This window comes from Arthrobotrys flagrans, assembly GCF_004000055.1.
Source record: "Arthrobotrys flagrans strain CBS H-5679 chromosome Unknown unitig_0, whole genome shotgun sequence".
Taxonomy (NCBI): domain Eukaryota; kingdom Fungi; phylum Ascomycota; class Orbiliomycetes; order Orbiliales; family Orbiliaceae; genus Arthrobotrys; species Arthrobotrys flagrans.
The window spans coordinates 1187356-1211485 of NW_027137550.1; the positions used below are offsets into that span (position 1 = coordinate 1187356).

General features: G+C 43.7%; 5 protein-coding genes across 5 annotated transcripts; 4 read left to right on the forward strand and 1 right to left on the reverse strand.

Moving 5' to 3' along the window:
• On the forward strand, positions 1-1816 carry DFL_003468 (uncharacterized protein; the record flags this gene model as incomplete). Its single annotated transcript, XM_067632409.1, has 7 exons — positions 1-492; positions 556-592; positions 654-668; positions 725-780; positions 851-1242; positions 1306-1404; positions 1468-1816. 7 exons carry the CDS (start codon positions 1-3, stop codon positions 1814-1816), a joined length of 1440 nt encoding a protein of 479 aa, XP_067490681.1.
• A 1798-nt stretch (positions 1817-3614) lies between these two features.
• DFL_003469 (uncharacterized protein) lies at positions 3615-5003 on the forward strand (the record flags this gene model as incomplete). The annotated part of the gene is made up of 2 exons (XM_067632410.1): positions 3615-4425; positions 4477-5003. 2 exons carry the CDS (start codon positions 3615-3617, stop codon positions 5001-5003), a joined length of 1338 nt encoding a protein of 445 aa, XP_067490682.1.
• Positions 5004-7403: 2400 nt separating this feature from the next.
• DFL_003470 (uncharacterized protein) lies at positions 7404-8902 on the forward strand (the record flags this gene model as incomplete). The annotated part of the gene is made up of 5 exons (XM_067632412.1): positions 7404-7582; positions 7649-7808; positions 7877-8164; positions 8281-8772; positions 8837-8902. 5 exons carry the CDS (start codon positions 7404-7406, stop codon positions 8900-8902), a joined length of 1185 nt encoding a protein of 394 aa, XP_067490683.1.
• A 3081-nt stretch (positions 8903-11983) lies between these two features.
• On the forward strand, positions 11984-13182 carry DFL_003471 (uncharacterized protein; the record flags this gene model as incomplete). Its single annotated transcript, XM_067632413.1, has 4 exons — positions 11984-12041; positions 12215-12437; positions 12533-12636; positions 12698-13182. The coding sequence occupies 4 exons, from the start codon at positions 11984-11986 to the stop codon at positions 13180-13182; spliced, it is 870 nt and encodes a 289-aa protein (XP_067490684.1).
• A 413-nt stretch (positions 13183-13595) lies between these two features.
• Positions 13596-14040, reverse strand: DFL_003472 (uncharacterized protein; the record flags this gene model as incomplete). The annotated part of the gene is made up of 2 exons (XM_067632414.1): positions 13596-13947; positions 14018-14040. The coding sequence occupies 2 exons, from the start codon at positions 14038-14040 to the stop codon at positions 13596-13598; spliced, it is 375 nt and encodes a 124-aa protein (XP_067490685.1).
• Positions 14041-24130: the final 10090 nt, after the last annotated feature.

Genomic DNA, 24130 nt, shown 5'->3' on the forward strand with positions numbered 1-24130 from the left:
ATGGCTTCGCTTACTTTTGCTACGACCAATGAGGATATGGCCTTTGGGCAGAATGGAATTGGTGCCTTTTGGGGCTTCACGATGACGGATATAATTTTCACTCACGTTCTCCTTGCTTTTACTGCCAACAAGAAACATGACCAAAAGATGTCCGACGTTATCGTTTCACTTGCCGAGTACCTCGATCGTACGCCCGCAAATATATCCAACCACCTGCCAGAGGTTGCGGCGGCTATGGGGGCCGATAGTACTCGCCGCGTTCAGGAAGTGATTCTTCGAGGCTGGTGGCCTGAAGAATTTGCAAGAGGGGTTACATACGCTTCTGCAAATGCCCAGCCTCTATTGGAGCATGAGAAAGGAACATCGGCGATGACAACGGTCTTTGCGATTATGACGGCCTTTACAACTTTAACCCTGATTTTGCGGATCTGGAGCCGAGAAGTTTTGGTTATGAAATTGATGCTTCACGATTGGTTTATGGTTATTGGATTTGTGAGGAATTCTCTCCAAAGGTTTTGATTGCTACGAAATACTAATTCAACTAAATCAATTTAGTTGCTTTCCTTGACGTACGGAATTATCAGTCTCCTTCGTAAGTTTAACTGGTGCTCATATCTGTTTCATTCATTTTGTTAATAATAATTTCTTTTTAGATGCCTCTCTACTACGTATGTGACCTTCTCCACAATTGTGGAATCAAGAAATATACTAATGCATAGTCTAGTTCCCGCTGTGGCTATCTGGGATATGAGCTGGAATACATATGCACAGGTCCATATGGTACGTTCTTTCCAGTGGCGTATGAATATGCTAAGTAGATCGGTGTGCTTACAAACCCTCGCACATTTAGTATCAAACTATTCTATCATTGATCTACCCTGTTCCACTCTTTTTCATCAAGACCTCTCTATTGCTTTTCTACCTCCGTCTTTGCCCTTCTTGCCCATCGGAGATCCGCAGCGTCTTCCGTACCTCCATTTTCTGTACCTTTTTCTTCATTTTGGCAACTTGCGTTACGAACTTCTTCGTAATTCTTTTGCAATGTGACCAGCTGGCATACTGGAAGGCGGAAACTACAACGGTCTGTAAACTTGACTCCAAGATGGCACAGATGGCACTTGGTGGTGTTAGTGTCGTGACGGATATTTTGCTGTGGTTAATGCCATTGCCTGTTGTTTGGCAATTAGACTTGGGAAAGCGGGAGAAAGTTTTGGCGGTTGTTACTTTTGGAATTGCTGCTGTGTGAGTACTCTCATACCTTCTTAGTGGTTACTATTGGATGGATTTAGCTAATATTTGAAATAGCGCATGTGTCGTATCTGCCTTCCGTCTTCGTGCAATTCAGATGTACGGCTACGTAACTGATGGAAAGCTTTTGAGCGTCAACGTTAGCATCCTCACTGTGTAAGCCCTTAATATTTGCTAAATTTAAACGGGGGTATTATTTATTAACCAACAATTGATTAGTGTCGAACTTAACCTCGCAATCGTCTGTTCTTCCGCTCCTGCAATACGTGCTCTCATCATCCACTACGCACCCCGTCTCCTCAATGTCTACTCCCAATCCACTCGTCGTGTCCGCCGCCCAACGGTTAAAGACATCAAACAGATGGAATTGAGCAATAGCTCAGATGAAGACGATGATGGAAGCACCACATATACTATCTCAGTGGGCATTAACGTCAGACAGGGTGACTATCCGATGAGTCCTGGTGGAGGGGCTGTGACAATGGGCGGTGATGGGTTGAGAGCACCTCAAGATGTGGAAAAAGGGAGTCCGCCGGGCTCTGTAAGGAGTATGAGGAGATTGGCATAAGGAAATGTGCGGAGTATGGGAGAGCGTTGATCGCGGTATCTCTCGATGATATTTTGGGATGGGTGCTTGGATAGAAGATATACGGCAGAAACATTCTATGACCTTTCTTTTGGGATTACTAGCATGTATTTATTTTATTTTTCTATACACAATCTGAGGAAGTATTTCCTTTGCACGTTTCTAATACCATTTGACCAATTTAAATTTTCAGAAATGAATCACCTTACACTACTACCTAGGTAATTTACATGCGATTCGAACCTAGCAAAGGAATTTTGTAATAAATATGGGTTAAGAACTGGGAGAGGCCGTCGTTAATTTTATATCCCGGGCATATATACGTCCTTAAAACTTTATTATACACTATTGGGGCCAAGAAAACTTGCCTGCCGTATCTTAATTATGAAAAAATATTCGTAATATTTTCTTGCAGAATTGATATACTAGTACATAGTAGATTAGATGGAAAATTTAAATACATTTTGTATATTCTATCTCAGTATAATCTGGCGTCTGTGGACTAATACAAACCGCCACATCCTCCTCTACATTCGTTACCTTGAACTGAGGCGTGGAAAAAGCGCTGTCACCTTACAAATGAGAAAAAAGCCTATACTCAAAGTACCCTTCCAGCAGTCCACGGGGATATCCAGAACATGAACGAGTCCCAAAAAGAGCAAGAAATAATTCGCTTAAGGGTAGCCGTCAAACCCCTTCGCCACCTCACAGACTTTCGAAGTCAACTAACCATGGATGCTTAGCTTTCTTGTCTTTGAATTCGAACTTTAAAGCTTTCCATAGCGCCAATTTCATTTTTCATGCTTTCAAGGTGTCAAAGAACCAAAATGGCCCCTGTGATTGAGATATAGAAAACATCCGCCACTTGCGAGATGGAATCTTCATTGTCTCATCTTAACCAAAGGTTCGAGTGGGTCCTCATCGCACCACTTAAGGCATGTTACACAAACCACATGACAATAGATGTGCATGCATCGCGGAAATCTCGATCATGACACATATCCTGTAGGCTGTCGAAGCAGCGCAGGTACACAACGTTACATAAAGGATTAAAATGAATCTCGGCTGTAACAACAATTCTAACCATCAGGGGAATCCCTAGAACTCGGAGAATCCTGAGCCCCATATGCTCTCTCCATGGCCATCAATAGCATAGTAGCTCGTGAAGATCTTTCCCGATCGCGACGTTGTAAAGGCAATATTATATCTTCATCTATCACTCGAAGTTAGAACGTAGCCTAGTTCTGACGTGGGGCATGTCGTTTCAGATCCAGATAATTGAGTAGCGAGCCCCTTTCTAGGACATAATCGTGAACTGCGTTATCGAATGCTCAGAAATTGGCATTGTAGAAACGCTTTGCTCAAATGAACTCCGATTGATAATGCTTGGCAAGTCCAAATCTCACGAGAATCGTAAGTTCTCCCGGTAATTGATAATCTTGACTAGTTAGAAAGCAAAGAGTATGCCAAGACTTTGTCCCAAGAGACTGCGCCGTAAACCTTATATTGTTTGGCGATGTGAAGTATAGCATAGCGACATCGGCTTCATGCCGTCTGGGATATAAACTTGGCTCTTTCGCCACAAAATTTTAGATTATTCTCTTCCATCATTGCATTCACAGCACATGATATCGATTAGCTTCGATAATTTTGAAAGTTCAACCTCTATACTCATTTTCTTTTATGAGCCGTTCCCTGGCATTTCCACTCGTTTCTTGAGTCTTTGTTTCTGCTACATTTGTCCCGGAACATCGAGACTAGTAACGATTTGTTCTTTACAATGGCGACCTTCAGCAAGCTGGTGGCCGTTTTGGCCATTGCCTCCACCGCATATACAGCAGCGGTTCCCGACAGCAGGTTTACTGTCTGGCCCCGGCAGCAAAATAACACCCTTGCCGCTGGAATTCTTGACACTCCTTTCGTTTTTGGTGCGGCAAACCCAGATCTCGCCAATCCAGAAGCTTCTTTCTTGTTCAGCAACCCGGCATACTATTCTTTGCAACAATACGTCTATAATGGAATGCAACTCCCTTCTTCCAATGAGATCTTTGAAAACACCTACAATAAGGCCCAATTCGAGCAAGTTGTCAGCAATAGCGGGGTATATAGCCTAGCCCAAACTACTTTTGTGGGCATCAACAACCACTGCAATAACTTCTGGACTAATACGATTGGCCAAATGACCTTCTTCGCAGAAAATATTAGTCTCTTCGGTCGTAATGCCAGCAAGGTCTACAGGGAAATATCTCGCCTCCTCGACGTGATGGCCACCATCCCACGGAACCAACGTTCTAGCAACCCCATTTGGTTCGATTCTTTGGTTGACGTTTACAATTACGTTGAGCGACTTCACGATCAGATGGGAATTGCTCAAAATCAATCCCTAGTCCTTTTGGGAAATATTAACTCTTTCCGAGCCGAAACGATCACAGACATGGGCAACCTCAACCAAGTCGACAGACTTCTGAATACTACCAACCATAATGTTTATCAAAGAGTCCAAGCTATGAATGCAGAGATCACGAGACTTAAGGGCGAGATTAACGCAGCCAATGAAGATTATGAATCTGCCGCCAAAAACATTAGGGTCGGTAGAGCCGGCTACTCTTGGGTGTGACCGATTGGCACTGCCGTATATCTAGGCCTCAGCAAGAAATGGAGGAAAGAAATGGAAGCTGCTACCAATCGCAAGAACCAGGCCATCATCGATCTCAATAACTCTCAAGCAATGTTGCAGACATTTGTCCATGTGACTGACGACCTCCAGCTTCTTCAGTTGCAGACTGACAGTGTTTTGGATTATATTGATTCCGCCGTTGGTCTTCTTGGAAATGCCTTAGATGCCTTTTCCCGCATGTCTGCCTCCATTACTGCCGTTATGGTCGAACTCGAATCCGAAGCCGACTCAACCAACCCGGAGACTATTGACGCCAAATGGTTCTCCGACTCTAGCTTCAGAATATCCCTCAACGCCACCGCTGAGCACTGGGATGATATCTACGCAGAGGCTGCTGCTTTCAAAGGTACTGCCGCTATCAAGATTGTTTCTGAGAAAGAAGCCATTCGCTTGCATGAAGAAAATGCACAGGCCGTTTTGGATACTCTTACTAGTGGACCAAAGCTTCTTAGGCGCGCCATCATGGGTACTTGGCACCTCTCTCTTCTTTAATTATAGTTAAATCTTTGTAGACACAAGTGGACCGAGTATTCGAAGCCGAAGGTTTCTTTCGCTTCCTGAAATTATAGATATATACAAGTAGCTACTTAATATTGCTTTGCGCTGTTGTGGGCTGGTTGCAGCTACATCATGTAATGCCCTTAGGTTTAATCTGCTCTTTTATTTTACGTTCGCTGCAAGTTTCCTTTGTCATTGTATATAAGTCTCGTTATCCAAATTAAAATCAAAACACACCATGAATAGCGCAAAGTGGACCTGAAACCGAGTACCGAGGTTATAAAAAGTTAGAAGTTCAAAAGCAGTGCATGTGTTTCGTAAAGGAGCTCTAGTTCGCCCAATATCGACTATAAATTTGTTGGGAAATCATGTTCAGTCGTGGAATAAACTAGCTTCCAAATATGTAGGCCTTAGGTTTCTTATCGACGTTGTGGCTCACTAATCAGGAAAGTTCTCGCTAACAAGTCGCGAGACTCAGCACTAATACCGTTAACCAAGGATCCACTATCGAACCTCTGGATCTAGCGACTGTATCCCTCAACGCGGTCCATATATACACACAATACACACCCAAAATTACATACCCACGTTTTCTTCTTCTCTTTTTGTTGCATAATGTACGGAAATTAAGACGACTATCCAACATATCTAAGAAGTTCTTACTGCACCCCTGCCTATACATGTGGTGAAATATTCGTCCGAAGTTGATTCCGTAGGAAGGCACTCGCAAATCCTCTGATATAGTACGATCATAATATATACACGAACATCTCACGATAGCTCTCGCCTAACTTTAGATATCTGAGTCAGATCAGAGACAACGTTTAAGATCTGAGCGGCCGTTTTCTTATTGCGAAGTTGGAACCCGAGCCTACAAGTAGCTGCGCCAGGCGAATCGGTTAACCCCGTCGATTGACAGGATTACTATAGGATTCAACTTTAAAATTTAGCACTCGAGACTGTAATTGGCCTTGATCTGATGGAGAAGGTGGTACATGCGATCCTTGGCAGCAGCGCGCATGCAGTTGCCTTACCAGGATTCATCAGGCCTCCCATGCTGGACTTCGAATAACAAAAAAAAAGTCGGTAAATTCCATTAGACGTTTGCGACTTCGACACAAGCCAAATGTAAATCGCAAGGCTCTGGTTGGTGGCGGTGACCAATTTGGGTGCCGGTTTGCGAGTGCCCGATAAAGTCAATCCCATGAGATCGTTAATGCGAGACGGTTCCAACACAGATGCCCCTGTTGTAAGTTAATGCCAAGCACGCACTGGCGTGTGCATACTGTCATGCAATGCGGGCCTTATTCTCCGCTCCTGCATGTAGATCTTTATTCTGTCGACGAAAGAATAGGGTCAAAGATCTTTTCATCCGTATTCGAAATTTGTTTACATCAATCACTACCCAAAAACCACCAGCCAATCTACTAATTCATGCTTTAGCTGCGGGTGCAACTTCCAGCCGAATACAGCTACTGGTGCTTCCACTAGAGTCCGAATTTGTGAATGTGAACATTGGGTCAGGAGTCCTTCATTTTGTACCAAATCGTCTACGAAAGGAACATCTGCTCAATTGAGAAACCGACATGTTAACAAAGTGAATCCGCAACAGATGCTTATTGTCTATTGGCGCCGTTTAAATTTAGCAAGTTGCAACAGGTCAACGAGTCTAGGCCGCCTTCAATGGCTACAACCGCAGGACCCTTGAACCGGTAGCTCCCAGGCCGCACGAAGCTTGGCAGTAGGGCTGGTGATGATTCTTAATGCTATAGTAAGTTGTTTTATTGCTCTCTGCTCTTGATTCTTCAAAGGACTTTACCGTTTAGAGCTGCCGCGTCGGAAAATTAAGGCATTATTCAGGGAGAAACACTCCTGAAATGCGAATGTCCTATCGGCCGCTGCGGGATGGACGTTTTAAATGTCCGTGGAGAGCAACGCGCAAAAAAATATCGGAGGCGGCGCCACCTATGTGACGCATGGAGGCCAATGCTCATGACAGCCACGGCTGCGTGCAGTTGAATATTCCTGAAAAAAAATTGTGTAAAGAATTTTAGATTATAGGAGCTTCTAAACAGGGCATCCGTAATCATATCCCTCAGTGTGATCAATTTGCTTTCGGGTCCGTCTAGAAATGGTATGTGAGATATTTTTACTGGATTAAGCCAAGTCGGTCTAAAGGCTACCCTAACCCGAAAAATATATATCCATCGACATCGACGCATTTAATGATAAAGTTTAGCTCATAATAAGCCTCAATGTAAAATATACCAAGGCACATAGGAACTCAAGCGCTGCTAGATTTCTACACTGCAATCTTTCTCGATCATTATCAATATCAATACCTTGATCTTGTCAAATACTCCTGTATAATTTGATTTTCAACTCTCTACGTTAATGGATCAATCACAGGATTCCGAAATGAGACTTGACGTTGGAGTCAGGGTTCTCTCTATGGGGGGGCTTATAAGCTCCGTGTTTGCTATGCCTGCTGGTAGAGTTGGAACTCGACAGTTTAGCGGTTCCTTGCTTGACGAAATTAGTCAATCGCCGAACTCATTCCTCGTTAATGCAAAGTATGTATGATAAGGTCCTGAGAAACAACGTACGCTGACGTCATCCTGCCTTCGCATTTAAAATAGATTTGTTCTCGATGAGACAAACTTCGGATCTCTCAACAGTTATGTTGCCATGGGAAATAGTCTGCCGGCGACTGAAAATGACTTCAATGCAAAATATGACAAGGAAAAGTTCTACAATTCGATGAGGGATGTCATTCTCAGACATGGGGATTTCTACGCTGTATGTCGCTAAGCAATTGGCCAATATTCTGTTATGAGTAGCTAATGTATCTAAAAACTGGTTTTCAGATGGCATGTGATGCATATGTTTCGATGCGCGGAAATACTAAATTCTACCACCGGAATACTGTTCAGAAGTTCGTGGAATATGGTACTCGAGTAACCCAATACGCGGAAGTCGCCAGAATCATATACTCTATGCTCGCGAAGACTCTGGATGAGATGCATGGCTTACCGAGAGGTTCCCCGGAGCGCCGCGAAAAACTACAACTGCTTAAGCAACTCCTCGACGGAATAATCAGCGCCACATTAGCCATGTCTCAGAATTCTACAGGAATGCATGGTAGCCTTCTTTCGGTATGTCAAAATCGAGTTCAAATCCTTGTACATGCATCCAAGCTTATGATGCGAAAACGAGACCCGATTTCTGTGTCAGTACACCATAATCGAGTAGACTAACGCCGACAATATAGTTCCAAGCTGGGACGATTGACGACAACGAATTGATCACAGCCGCGTCAAACCGACTCTTCGCTGCCCAGGCTGACATTGATGCCAATTTCAGCCGAATGAAATCCAACCTTGACGCAGCCGAGAAGAAAGTAAATGATTTACAAAGGAGGATGGACCGGGGCGATAAATCTGAGACGACATACTGGGATCACTACAATGCCGTAATCGATTCCATGGCGAGGGCTTCTGCCTGGGCCATCTGCTGGGATATGATTGGCGACCTAAAGGCAATCAGTGCTCAATCCAGCCAGATACTCAGGTACATTAACAACGCCTTAGCACAGCTAAGTATCGCGATAGAAGGATTTGCCAGAATTTCGGCAGCATTTTCCAACATGAGAAGTCAATTCGTCTCTGCCGCTGGGGATATCGATCCAACTGCTAGCCCAAGGTTTTTCTCAGAGGTTATATTCAGAGATGCTCTGAACTCCACTGCAGCTGACTGGCTTATAGTAAGTTTGCATGCACATTGTTCAATACTCTACGAAATGTTAATACTTACCCTTACCCGTCCAGGTCAAAGAAGCAGCAAACGACTTTACAGCCAATACTGTTTCACAGTTACAATCCCTGGGTCTTTAAATACGACGAAAGTACAAACCAACCTGTCAAACCCCCTGTTGTTTGGCTTGTAAGGCCAGTCGGTCCTGAGGCTCAGCGGCAAGTTTGTTCGAATATGTAAACTGTGCACCGCGAGAATCACCAATCCTTTCCCATATCAGAATTCACCCACTCCCGCCTTTATACACCTTCATTTGTATCAAAACCAGATTGCTTTGTCGACATTTTCATCTCTTCCGCCGAATTTTATAGACCACGCGTTCACACGGCCACCTCAAACTTCATGCCCTTAGACTTGTACCCAGTATCATTTCTTAATACGCTGCCCATTTCGTCCCATAACTTCCTTTCAATTCCACTTCTTTTTAGTCGAAAACTTTTATACATTTATACTGTTGTAATATATTTAAATATTTAAAACCTCGATTGCACAAACTAGAGAGCAGACTTAAGGTAGATTTCTAGTAAGAATAATTTTTACTACTGCTGCCATGAAAACGTCCAGGCAAAATATCGCGCTCCATTATGAGACGATATGGTCACTACATGCTCTGCGTTGTTGGCGGCAGTGCGAAAGTGGGCAGTCGCATGAAACCATGTGGACCATGAAAATAATGAGCACTTCGGGATACGGATTTATTAGCAAATATTATTTCATGCGAGGGCTTCGGGATGGTTTCGATATCATTTCTATTGGTCCTCATTACCTTCTCTTCTTCTAAAGTCTCGGCCCTCTTTGAGGTTACCACACTTGAATACTTTCTCCGGCCACCGATTAGCTATGAAGTCGTCGAAAACCCATATGCCTGTAATGATGTCCCATCAACAGAGTTTGGTGTAATATTGTACTTTCTCATTCCCAAAACAAATGTTAATCCTCGTATCATCGCTTTCTATCGAAGTACCGCGCAGCTGTACTGAAGTGAATCTTGAATCGATCATCTCGTTCTTCGAAGAAGCCCACACATAACAAGTGACTATACCTTTGGGTCTTTATAATACACATTGGATGGCATTAAGCACGGCAAGCCCAGAATGGGAAATATACAGAGATAAACATATAGTGGCAGGAGACAAGCTTCGGCATGTATTGTTTTCGTCGACCGAATGGACAGTAGTTGATGATACTGTAAATGTTCAAGATTATGATTACGACTGGGAAGATATTGAAAACAAGCTCAGCGAACTGGATGAATTGGAAGGGGGGGATATGCTTTCGATATGAGAGCATAATTCTGCGACCGAAAACGAAGATAGAAATGACGATGATAGCGATGGGCCGTGGTATGAAAGCGATAGTAGCTGCAGAACCCCAGTCCGAATGACTTTGAATTCGGCGCAGAAAGCATAGAAAACCACTCGGATGATACCGCCTGGGCAGAAAATCAACGTGAAAAAGATCAGAATAATTTATGACATTCTCATTGAATCCACCCCAGAACCATGGCCAACGGAAGAAGAACCTGTATCGAACCCTAATCATCAAAACGCTCAAGACAGACCTAATCCAGCCGCTCGCCGTCGTTGCGGCGGTATCGTCGGGCAACAGCCCCTGGCGAGAGCTAGAGACCTTCTACAAAATCTAGTCAACACAAGGCGAATGTTTGAGTCGAATTGTGTCTCACGTGTGCAGGGTCGGAATCGGGATATGCAGAGGACAGGGCCGGTATTCCTTTAGGGATATTTGATCGGGATAGGCTACGTGATCTGCTCCTTTCCCAGAGATTTTTTATAAACCCAGCCGTAGAAAGATGCAGAATTGGCTCGGCGCAGAGCTGCTCGTGAAGCGGAAGGTGTTGGAGATAGTGGGCCACCGGAGGGGAGTCCCAATAATAGAGGAAGGTGTCCCGGGCAGCCGCAAATGCAGGCGTAGCCACCTGGAAATATACCCCAGATTAGTACTAACCCGAAGCCTTCACTTCAAGATACCTCTTCGTTTTTGGGTTATCAGCCAGGTGGATATACCGATGATGTGGATGATTTTTTTGACTTCAAAATAATCAATCTATAGATATGCAAGACAAAATTTACGGCGGCTATGGCCAGTGCAAAATCTGTGATATAGCTGGAATATATAGAATTCCCTTTGGAATGAACCACATTATCCGATCTAGGCTCCCCAAATTCCCGATACCAATAGGCACTTCTAAGCATAGGTATTATAGTTCCGAGTACATCATGATTATGAATATGTCCGATCTCGATTCTATGGCTCAAATCACAAATTAAATCTCGGATCGACGCACGTTAACAGTATCTGAGCGTGTCTCTCATTAGCAGTTTCATTTTTTAGGAATGATCAGGAATGAGTTTGGCCGGCTAGGCTGAGTGCGCAGGGCACTCCTTGTTGCGCAGCCAGGGCTTCATCGCGGTCACGTGATTGCAACACAATATGATGCCATTCACATTCTTTCCCTCATCCTGTATGGTGCCTATTTAAGGTCCACCTATTTCATGTAGACTGGTATCCATCATGATCATTATCCAATAATCAATCCATCAATCGATCAACTCACTTCTTCAAAATTCTTGATTCCCAATAAGGAAATTTTCTATTCCAATAACTTCAGAAAACAATCAAGGAGCAATTAGGCTCCTGCATTCCTGACTCCTGCACGTTACACAGAGGCGCTATCCTCACGCCAACAATTTCCACACATAATTTATGTTGGAACAATCCCTTCTCTCTCTCTCTCGAAACGTTGGAATAAAACTGGCAAACCAGCTGCCTCCGATGAGATTTCGAAGGTTACAATACAGGGCACCGGCAGCCGCCAATGCTGCGCCAAGCCATGCTTTGTTCCTGAACAGGGCCTACTGACTGGATAGCGCACTTCGGGACTTGGCTAATTGGCACAAGCTTTCCTGTCTAGAACGCCGCCAAATCTAATCCAGAATTGCATCGGCTCTGCTGGCGATGCAGGGGCCTCAGTTGAATTCGATCAGCTGCAAATCCCAAGATAAGGGGTTCTTATAAGTACCCCCGTAATGTCCCGAAGTTCCATTTTTCGATTCCTTTCTGACTTTCACTCCTAAAAGGCAAGTGGTAGCCAATCCGCTCGTTAGTTCTGACCGTATATATTCAGATTTCCGTTTATAAACATGTTATTCTCGGCTATCTACACCTTTACCCTGCTTGCGCTCTCAACGGTCGTTTTTGGTGGGAAATAACACTGTATTGCTCCTCACCCAACTTGCAGGAATCTTGACGCAAAGACATCCACGAGTTGCGCAGCCCTAATTTGTAAGTCCACCACCAGGCGGGGGTATATATTGGTGCCGGCAGGCCGGTACCTAGTTAGCGCGAACTAACATCGACTGTATTCTGTCTAGCCCAAAGCGGGCTTTCTCGTCCTGCTTGTACTTCATGTACTAGCACAATTGTTCAGACGACTACGACTAGGTTGACTACTGTTAAGACCACCACGATTCTTACGACTAGGACTATCTGGGTAACGAAACCGACTGTCGCTGTCATAACAAGGACGAGCGTGGTAATCAGAATTTCCACACGCGTTGTTTCGTCGACCAGTTGGAGGAGGACAACGACGACAGTGTAAGTTAAGCCCCGGCTATATCGTCCCCCATTATCCCAATTCGCACGCGGGTGTGACATTGAAACCGAAATCATTGGTCCTGACAAATTTATAGTACTAAAACCGTCTCAACCACTACTACATTGCCTTCACAGACATGCTTGTCTAGTAGGGCTCTTGACATCCGCCAGGTGGACACAACTCTTCCAAAGATTTGCTGTCAGTATCCTCGCTCTTTCACATTTTAAATTTTGTGATCGAATCTAATCGTGTGGGATAGCTTGTTATCTTACTGCTACTCGGAAGACAGGAGTTTACACTATCCTCACGTCCTTCCTTCTTCCCAATGCAACAAACACCATCAGAATCACTTCCACGAAGACGACTACTAGCACTCGTGTCACTACGACCCGGACAAGCCAAACTGTTTCACTTCGGACAAGTGTTAACACCACCTCAACCACAGTCTGGAGAACCTCCACAACCACCATCGTATCTACCCGAGCCGCACGACAAACTTTTGCAGCCGCATGTAACTCTCCTCTTGTTTACTCTCGCCAACTATTTACCGCCAATATTGAGAACTCCGCCGCTGTTAAAGTCCACGACTTTAAGAATTGCTGTAACCGTTGTTTTGCGGCAGAGGGTGTAACAGTTACGAGTACCGAAATGCAACCAAAAATTGTATTTTGCGGTATTCCAAAAATCTGCTGGTTGCGAAACGGAGTATTGGCCACTCGGCAGGCAGATCTTCAATCAGGGTAATACAGCATCTAAAAAGATTTGGGGTACTGGGTCATGTTTCGGGAGCTTGCGCGTTCCTCTTAATCACTAGATTTTTTTCACTGGTAGATAAAATGGGATAATATTTAGAGTGGAGTTTGATGTAGAGCTTATTCTTCGATAATTGAAAACTTTGATAGACCTATATTCTTTATGATTTAACTAGTTCCCGGTTTTTCGTATTCAAAATACCACTCATTATACATGGCTCCTAGCTCCTACCCAAATTTTTAATACAATAACAATCCGAATAATCTTTAACATGTATATTGTACACTACTCTACAAAAGCTTACCAAAATCCTGCTTTCAAGTCCTTGTCAGCTTTTCCTTAAAGCGCCACAACTTAAAACTACGTGCCGTATCCTAAAGAGGGCCTATCACCAGGGTCCAGTATCAAATGGTGTATGACGAAACGTAAGTGCACCTCGAACTCGGCCTCCGAATTTTCATGCCTATTCGATTATATCCTGGCTCCAATAGCAGCTCTTGCTCCCAATCGTCCTGAAGAAGTTCTTCGCCAACTAATCTTCCAATATCCGCTTGTCGCTGAAAATCCTGAAGACTAAGAAATCTTTCCAGTGGGCCTGCGGCCGAGGGTCGAGAGTCCGTCCGTGAGCCGAGGAATGGTGGGAAAGACCTTTTGGACGACAGCCGCGAACGCAGTCTCTTCGATGTGACGGAAATACTTCGAGCCGTATAATTCTGGGCGAAATTTCTATGGACTGAAGAGTACACGCCTGAGTTTCTATTTTGCGAGTTTTTACCATGAGAAGCGATTCTAAAAGACTGATATAAAACTCGTAAAGGATAAATACCTTAAACTTGGGGGGCCATACATTCCTCGCAAGAGTCTGCGAGCGTAGGGCGTTTATTTTTACCAGTAGTGCGCTTATCACGCATCAGGGCTAGTTCCATGAGCGGTGAAATGATAGCATCGAAGAAAATGAGAATAGAAAAGTGCCTCTTCATCGTCAGGTCAGTTTGAGATCAGATTCAGTAGCTGGTTTCCCGTGTCTGAAAAACACCAAATAAGACGAAGTTACAAGTGGATTATGTATGTTACCTCATCCCTTACAAGGGCAAAAGTTAAACAGATCCGACAAAGCTGCGATACTTTCAAAGCAAAAGACATATCAAAGGAGGACGGGAAACCGATGCTTGAGAACCCATGCTTAATAAACGATTCTAAAATATTTGACATGCTGACGGAAAGTCGAAGGATAATACAATAGATTTCGGTTGATGACTCGAAGAGGTGGCGTTTGCAGCAAACATATACCGTGGAGCTATGAAGCTGCAGTGTCGGACTTTAAGCGACGAACGCCAGGGGCATCCGTAACCTGCGGTCAAATTCTCACTAAACGTAACGATATGATTGTTATTTTTACAAAGTTCTGGGAGAAGTTGTCGATAGACGTCTTGGAGTCTGTGCCAAACACATAAAGAGAAGAGAGAGTATCGCCTTAATATACTGCGAAAGTGGGCTCCGATAGGTACTCAAAATATCAGTCCTACGTGCTACCGTACAGTACATTTTGAGACATGTAGATACCGACCCTAACGTGGCATGTCAGATCCTGCATCATGTGTTGGCACGCAGGCATCAACGTGCATCAGCCGTGCCGTCCAACAGATTTGTTCAAGCAGAAATTCGAAGCGGGATAAGGGTTCACTCGAATACCTTTTCGCACCAGCCTACCCTAAAGGTACCGTTAGCATAAGAATCGAGGCGAGAAATGTTTACGGCGCCTTAGTTGGGTACCGAAATACGCAGGTGCCAGATTCACTCGATGCCGTGTTCACATTATATCTCTGGAGCCCTGGCTTTGTTGTCTTGGATTTAGAGTTAATTATCGGATCCCCTACACCTGAGACAATCCCGATATCCAAGTCCAAGTTTTCAAGTAATCCTCAACCATAGCTACGGGTATCCATAGATCGGGTCTGAGTTTTGAGGTGGCATTCAAAATCCTTCGTCTCCACCCGGAATTCACGAGTTGGGGTTTTCCGGTTTCATGATATGCTAGTGCCGCCTCTTTGCTTTGACGCAAAATGGTGGCTCACGAGCCGACTGGCTTATCGAAAGGGCGAGTTACAGTATACAAGATAAATAAACACATGTATATACACATCAAGTACGAGTGGGATACGAAGCGTAATAATTTACTGAAGGACATATCCAGCTAACCCGGGCGCCTCACAATCGATCCTTCACAGTACTAATACACACACAGCAGCGATCGAAACACGGGTATTCAAAGATTCTATGACGCTGGCAACCATGTTAGCCTAGATAGGCGATGGGGACCTACGTGGTCTATGCGCTGTCAATAGATAATTGCGACCCACACCATATCAATATCTGGAAGTGAAATTCGGCGATGGCAGAATTCCGACGAGACCTCCCTTAACTAACTACTGAGAAATACTTTACGAGTACAATAGCTCTAAGTCCATGACGCCCAGCAACTCAGATTACTAATACGCAGAGCATGTCAAATCATGCAATATTCTTTCGACGTGTTTGGTTTACGAGTACTCGAATTAACAACGTTAGTCCTCACAGCCGACCGGACCCTTTTCACCGTGCCGACCAAGGATGTACATACTTTCAGCCTTGTGCGATCGTGGTTCACATTCAGTGTGCCACAGCATCTCGGTTGCCATGAACATACTCCAAGGCTCCGCCACGCACGAGACCTGATGATATTTCACATCTTCAAACATATAAAACGTAAACCCTCAACACCGCTCTCAAATCTAGGTAATAAAATTGATGTTGTATTTTGCAGAGTGTTGGACTCTGCCATGATGCATGATTGGAGGTCAGATGCATGCAGTCGTGTCGAGCAAATGAAATCGTGCCGATTGGCGCGGTTATCAGGAGAAACCATTGGAGGAAAAAAGGTGTCTGAGATTTCGTTTCAACGGTATCGTTGCCAAGAGTGCAGGGTAGAGTTTGGTGACGTATATTATGTGAACCCAGCAATACTGAATAAGTACTTATGAGAGCTAATATTGGTATGAGAGTCGAGAGTACTATCCAATTAACATGTCTTTCGACCTCTTATTTATCTTTTCAACGAAAATATGGAGGAACAATCTAATTGGGATTTGGTAGCTAATATTCGAAAAAGATATATATACTGCTCATGAATTCTGGCCCAAAATACCGCTTTCCTACCTAGTAGTCTCGGTTTATCGATGAATAATACGTTAACACTGAATAGCTCTGTAACTCCGACCTCGCTTCGATTTTCAGACGGGTGCTTAGGCTTAGATACGAACGGCTAAGATATGGAACCCGCAGGGCGAAGCCGCGGTGTCGTAATCTTAGCTAACCATTTACTCAGACATCACAAAGGGAGATTTAGTGCACCATACCTCCCTCAACCAAATATGCCAACCAATTGTTGCCTATTGCAAGATATCAAAAAATACTAGTTGGCAGCGATAGAGCCCCCCCATATCAATATCGCACTATTCTTTTCCTCCGTAAAGATAGACGTTTCCCGTTCACATCAGCGTTCATGTATTGATGGGATTCGCAACTATTCAACATCTCTGTCACCAACTCCAAAGGAACATACTAGTACACTCCGCCACGTCTTTCCAACGGTATCCCCCAATGTAAGCTTCCTGCAGGTCTTAGGCCCTCCCGGACACTGTGTAAGCACATTGCCTTCCGTTGAATGTTTCAAAATCACGAGGGCAGATCCAAATAATATAGCCTCTATAAACATTCCACAAGATTTGTATAAGAGACATATAATTTTGTCTGCTACCCAGACCTGGGTCCTGCGCTTGTGCAGGGAGCATCTAACTCTAAAGGGAGATATCGTGTTGGCACGTCGGAACTTGCCACCCCCTTAAATGTTGGAGGCTCTCCATCCATACATCTTTCGCATATGAAAGGTCTTAAGAGCACAACAAGTCCACGCCCCAACTAGCTGCGGGGTAAAACTGTTCCATTCGTCACAAAATCCGGTATATAGTTATCAAGGATTATATGAGTGATATCAAGACGTTTCAATATTTCCTAATATCCCCGCATAACTTTATAGATTTCCAAAACAAAGTAAAGAAATAAAGAAATAAAATAAAACCCACCAGTGTGCACATCTATCTCATAAACCGGATGCCTCCTACGAAGGTGCATACCGACATACAAACATAATGGGACACAACACAACGCCAACGTTGCAACTTTCAGATATCAATATGTATTGGCAGCTGCCTTGGTATCCCTAATTCGATAAAGTGCCTCAAGAGGTTTCAGGTAACTTCCAACAAAGGTGAACTGATTTGAAGGCCTCATCTTCATACAACCTAGGGAAACCACGAACGCTGTTTGGGTACAACTGCTCGTATGTTATTGTAGCATATTGTAGCTACCAGGTAGCTAACGGGAAAATACTACTCTAATAACCAACACACAACATTGCAACCGAAATTTAACGTCTACTAGATCCATGAAAACTCCAAACCTATGGAAACTCAAAGAATGTTGGGCTTTATCCTCTGGTTCCTACTAGAGTATGATAGAATTTCTCGCGATATAGCGATAGTTAAGAACTTCGCCATTCCCGTACAAAGGCATTAGCACTTTATTACTGTTGCCTAATGTCCTACCCTTATAAATTCCGCGCTGGTCAAATGCTATCTGTAACTATATCCCCTCGAGCGATTCATACTTCAATCTTACAGACCAGTCCACAACGATTTCTGCAACAATGCATTTATCGCCTTTTGTACATCCTCTTATCATTCTCTTGAGCTTCTTTCCCAATATCCCGTATGTGACTGGGGCACACGTAGAGGACATTTTCGAGGCAGTTCGCAGATCCGGGGAGGCATCCAAGACCCAAACCTTTCCAGCTATCGCACACCCACTAGCTCGACGACCTGTTTGGACATCATACTCTACCGAATCATTGCTTATACGCTGTGATGAGCCAGAAATTGTTATAGCCCAAAGCCATAACCGTATTATCGCCGATCCCGACTTGCTTCGGTCTTGGAATAATGAAATCTCATTCATTATAGGGGCAGATCCCGCCACTGCCAGAGTTTTGATTGCACAGTTCACAGTTTTGTGCTAGGGGTGCAGATGTGGAGCTGGCCTTGAACTGATGGCTACTGTTGACCAGGAATTTTGTCCCGCGGCAACGCTGGTTCTCTGTAAATATTTTCTGGGTACTCAACCCCTCGCTCTCCGAGTTTGAATTCGGCTGTTCCCTAACTTCTTGCCAATGGAATTAATATAGGATGCGTTTGTGAGATTAACTTGGATGTGCCGGGCCCGAAACGGGTCCCAGTCAGCGAAGCAGGACGAAAAAGACCATATATATCTGATCTAGGCGGATCCGACTTCCCTACGCCTAAGAGACAGGGTGGGCTTGCCGATATCCGACCGGCCCAATTTGATTCATTTTTGGGCCACAACGTAGTTCAAGATATCGAACCTCCATCATTCCGGCAACTAGCTCCGGGAACAAAGGAACCGTATTATTTAGAAGGACCAAATAGCGATAGGAACTGGAGACTCCTATCCGCGGACTCCTTCAAGCAACGTAGTTCAGATCGCTCCGGATCACTCAGCGGGCTCGATAGCAATATAAACGGCATTTTCAAGAGAGATGGAGAAAGTAAAAATACTAAATCTCAGGATAACGATGAGGATTCGATGAGTATGGAAACTCACCATCACGGAGTGGCTGAGAGTACTGCGATCCTGTCTAAATGATAGAATAATGCTAGTGAAATGACAAGAAAGGCAGAAATATTTATAAAACCTGAATCTTTGAGGGAGATCTAAGTTGATATAATTGAAAATACCGCAGAGTCAGCTTATGTTAGTCTTGAGAAGCTTTCTTGTCTTAAATTTGCGTTCATGTACATACTCCATCTATTTGGCAAATTCGCCTCTACGCGGGTACGTGGGTTGAATGCATGTTGCGAGGCCTCGAAACATATACAACCCTGGGATTTTATCCCCCGCAATGGGAAAGATACCGCAAAGCAGGCTCAAGGGCCAGGACTGGGGTAATTGACGGGAATACGAGGTATGCACTTCTTCACGTAAGCCTATGGAATAGTCGCTGGTAACGTCTCTCAAGATCACGCGGATATTCAAATTCTTCACAAGCCATTCATTGACTGGTCCATAGGCTCAAGCTAGAGCATCAACAACAGAATTCTGCAGAAAGAACGAAATGATGAGCTACTACTGTCCTCTGAACAATATTCAGGCCCGTAGCTAGAATTTCGCCTCGCAGATCCAGAAGATGCCTAACTGGTAAATAAACTAAAGCCCATACGCTGCTCCCTAATCTAGGCTCAAAACAAAGTTGAAAACTAGTGTAAGGTTTCACAGGCATCAGCGTACCGCTGCTCACAGTTTACCTACACAATGCCAGCTACATGAACTCCCAACACATCCCTACGAGGGATCATATATACCAACTTAGTGTCACTCCATTGTTTTTGGTTTTTGCGGATTACAACAGTCTCAACACAAAACATGATTTTAATCAAAATACAAGATTTTATTATTTTAAGACCTATAAAGGCTAGAAATTATTATAAAAACATATATTATAAATTAAATGAAAATAGTTAATTCTAATAAAATTATAAAACAACAAACTAGTGTGAGGAGGTGAACATGTAGGCTCTAGGAGCCAAGCAGCAATCTGGCTGCCCCGTCAGCTATACGTAGGAAGTATGCAGAGAATAGTATGATTTAGGCGATAGAAACTGGTTGCATTGTAAATAATATAAACGACAGGATAGCATATGTAAAGTAGTATGAACAAGATAAAAAGAACTGAATGCCTAAGTACCAGACTCCTTGCTTATCTCCAAAAGAGAGACCTCTAAAAGAATGACTGCGGTGAGAACGATTTATAGAAACCAGAACGCCAAGAAGTGTTGAGAACAAAAATACAACAGATCACGTGTAACCATACTCCAACCCATACTTCCACCTATGCTTCCATTCGCTGAACCACCTATATCCACCACACTAGTACAGGCGGGCTGGTACGGCTGCTACAATTTAGATGTTCGCAACTGGTACACAAACTATAGATCAGTCAGCAGTTGTATGTAAAGATCAGCTTACCAGTATTAGCCCGCTGTTTCACGACTCGACCAGAATTAATTATTTTCATCTAATTTATAATATATGTTTTTATAATAATATCTAGCCTTTACAGGTCTCAAAATAATAAAATCTTGTATTTTGATTAAAATGTTTTGTGTTGAGATGGAGTGACGCTAGGGTGGAACGTCTCTTTTCGATAGTCTTCTGTAGTCTCGATGCCAGAGTCTTCTGGACGAGAGGCTGCCTTACATTCAAATTCGAGCTCAACATCCATCAAACGTTGTGGGATGCTTCCGGCTTCCTACATACTTGGGTGTCTATAACAAGCTATCGGCCTGTCACGGAGCATTATATACTTGGACTACTATGTAGAGTCAACAATAAATCGTCACGATTACAAAGTATCTCCTCAGTTCTGCTGAATCTTTAACAAAACTGACCTCGAGACTTACCAAAAAGTGTAATACCACTGGTGTAGACAGCGTCTACAATTGCAACCAACACTAGTCTCTACCTCAATTACGCATGTTCCCTTATAGACTTATACGGCCCTGGAGTCGATTCGGAAAAATATCCACATCATACCAGATCGGATCGAAGACAACTATCAAATGACAACGGAAATACCTGAGGCAGGACTGAGAACTGTGGAAGTTCGTTCGTGTTGTCTGATACCGCTAGACCGATATTACTCTACAGAACAGGCTATATGGCAGCCCGTAGAGTAGGCCAGGCCAGTGAGCAACTGGTAGCAGAGGTCAAATATATCATGTAAAATTCACCCAGCCGACTAGTCTCGTGTCGCCCACATTCAGGCCTTTGATGCATATTACCTGTTTTTGGCACCCGAGACAACTGTTTAATGACATAAACAATATTTATACTAGAAGTCTCGGCTAACTCCAGGTTGTAGCAAAAGCCTCATTGACTACAACCCTACAGCGCAAATGATGGCCTTGTTAAAGGAAACAGTACGTACCATTAACCCCAAGTCTCCTCAGGGGTCTCATTCGCCATGGTCCCGTGAACTCGACAACAGCCTCGTCGAACTTAGCATTCATATTAGAGGCAGTAGAGGCTAACATATTATCGAGGAATCTTTTAAGTTTTCCGATCTTTCTATTTATGACAACTTAGATCAATCTGACGAAGTAGTCCTGATTGTCAGCCAGACAAGATACCTTCAAATCACAATACCTCCAGACTACAATCCCTGTATTCTTTGCGGATCCAGTCGTTACTTCTTGGGTCAAACCAATAGCTAGTTGATAATAACTAGCAGTTCACAATTAAAGTTGATATCAATTACTATCCAAGAATATATATATATATATGCTAAGTGGAACCTAGTCTTGTGGGCGGAACCGTGTTATCCCAAGTATTTAATATAAATACCTCAAAAACTTCCCCTACATTCACAGTAGCATTTGGCCGACGAGATAATCTACGACAGAAAGTTGCCTAGCATAAATTCGAGTATTTTAGGCTTAGTCGAATAGCACCTTGTGCTAAGGGTGAGGTATATTATGGATGGCAGCTAAGCACGGAAAATGCAACATTAGCTTTCGGGAAATTGTTATTTCAGTCTAACCTCGCTCGTAGTGTATATATATTTATATGAGAATGCATATCCTTTTTTCAGAAAGACTTTTATTATAACCTTTGTAGATTAGTATTTTCTTATGCCTTCTACCTGCCATTACGTCGATTATGATGAAAACAAATTCAACCCATAGTTCTTTAGTAGATTGAAGATAGTAATCTGTAACGAAAGGACTCTCAAGAGTAATGTCTCGATGTGTTGCATGATATTTAGAGATCTGATTCGAACGGTAGTAGGTAAGTACATACAAGGAAATACGAGTAAAACACCATAGGCACAACATGACTAGATTTCCAAGTTGTTTTGGTGCACCGCCGTAAAATCTTCGAAACCTCGAAGGGTGTGCGAGGAACCGTTCCAACAGGGATCCAGGGGACTGTGAGATTCCCGAACTATTATAAGAATAAAATTGAAAGGTCGAAAGCCTTTTGGTTTTCGTTCTTTATACTTATTCAAGGAACGGGTAGCTGTCAAAGTTTTTGATTTTCAAACCCTGAATCCGGTATGCCCGAGCTGCTTGGGCAGAAGGGATTATTTAGGCCTCGCCTTAAGACTTTACACGTCAGGTGACATAATAAACTTTTTGGCAACACGGGTGATGATAACAACATTCCCGACTATATATACAGCTCTCCTCTGCACATCCCCCCCCCTCCCGAACCTTCCCCGCTTTTCATTCTTTCTCTTAAGGAATTGAGAAGGCTGATTTGAAGACATTACTCAGAGGTGAGATCTGGTTCCTTTTCTGCCTTTTTTTCGCTGTTTTGGTGATGCTTTCGTCATCGGCATTGTCCTTCAGGGTCCTGTGGGTTGGTGACTAAAGAGAAACAATTCTAAGCGTGGAGCTGGTTTGGTCCCGTCCTATTATTTTACCCGCCCGAAATTGTGAGATGGTCATCTTAGCGAACAGCGTCGCCCAAACAAGACAATTTCCTGAATATATAAACCCATCCTCATTTCCTTAACCAGCAGACACTTTTCTATATCTCAGGCAGCTCTACTTTTCTATTACGCTGTGCCTCACCTTTAATTGTATAATTCAAAATACTCACTTCTTGTCAGCGATTAGGAGTACCTCAGCTAAAAGACCTACGCCTTACTTGGCTCAGTCACTTTGCTCTTCCACGACTACCGCTACAATTCGATATTGTAGTTATCGGTGCTGCTTTTTAAAGGTTATAGAGAACTTTTTCTGTACGTATTATATCTTTCATACTTGCATTCCCCCAACGATGTCCCCTCAATACCCGTTTGTGTGATGAAGACCTTGAAGTGGCGGTGCATGACCACCAGCCACATCATCCAGGTTACACAACCGACAAGGAACTAGGCCAAGACAAGCTTTCTTCACCCCAACTATATACCCAGTCTGGTAGCCGACTACTGCATACCTACAGAGACGACATACTATGTAAGTGTTCCTCCAGGTGCTAGTATAGCCTGGGCCAGTGGTAGGCTGAATGGAATACATGGAGTCAAATGCGAGCCGGAATTGCGCAAGACCCTGGCGCAGAAGTATGTATGCGCTATAATCAAGTCTTGATCGATGCGGATCACTATACCAAATCGAACATGCATGTGCTGTAACACAGTGCAACGTTTCTTGTTCGATGCGGAACGCTATAACAGAGAAAATGCGTGTGCTTGTTTTTAGTCCGACGGAAGACCCTACCATAACGTGGTGCCCTCGTAGGCCTTGGCGAGTTGTCACTAAACCACCAGATTTGAACTTCTATTGAATCACGCTCAACTTTGAAAGGGTCTATAAATTAATTGGCCCTTTCTCCTTCAACTCTATATCTTTATCTCCTATTTATCTGTCTTTTTCAGGCTTTTCACCTTTTCAATGAAGTATCGTCCACCACTTCAATTGCTTTACACTCGTCAAGATATGTACTTTTAACACCAAGACTAATTGTTCCCGCGCGTTTTGAATAGGTTAGTGTCAGTCCAGTCCCGAGAGCCTCTCCACACACAACACAAAAGTTTTTCTCCCAATTGTACCACAATTCCGACACTTAGCAGCAGTTTTGTGATTACCGTCTTTCTTTTCTTTCAGAAGCTTACCTTTTCGCGTTTGGCCCGTCGGGCCTTTTTTTGTGCTTGATTATTTGCACTCACCATTCTCCCGCATTGCCTTTTGAAAGCGTCAGTATACCTAACTCGTCAACCCCTGCTGCTTGACCCGCCAGATTAGAGCCGCCTTCCCAGATCAAG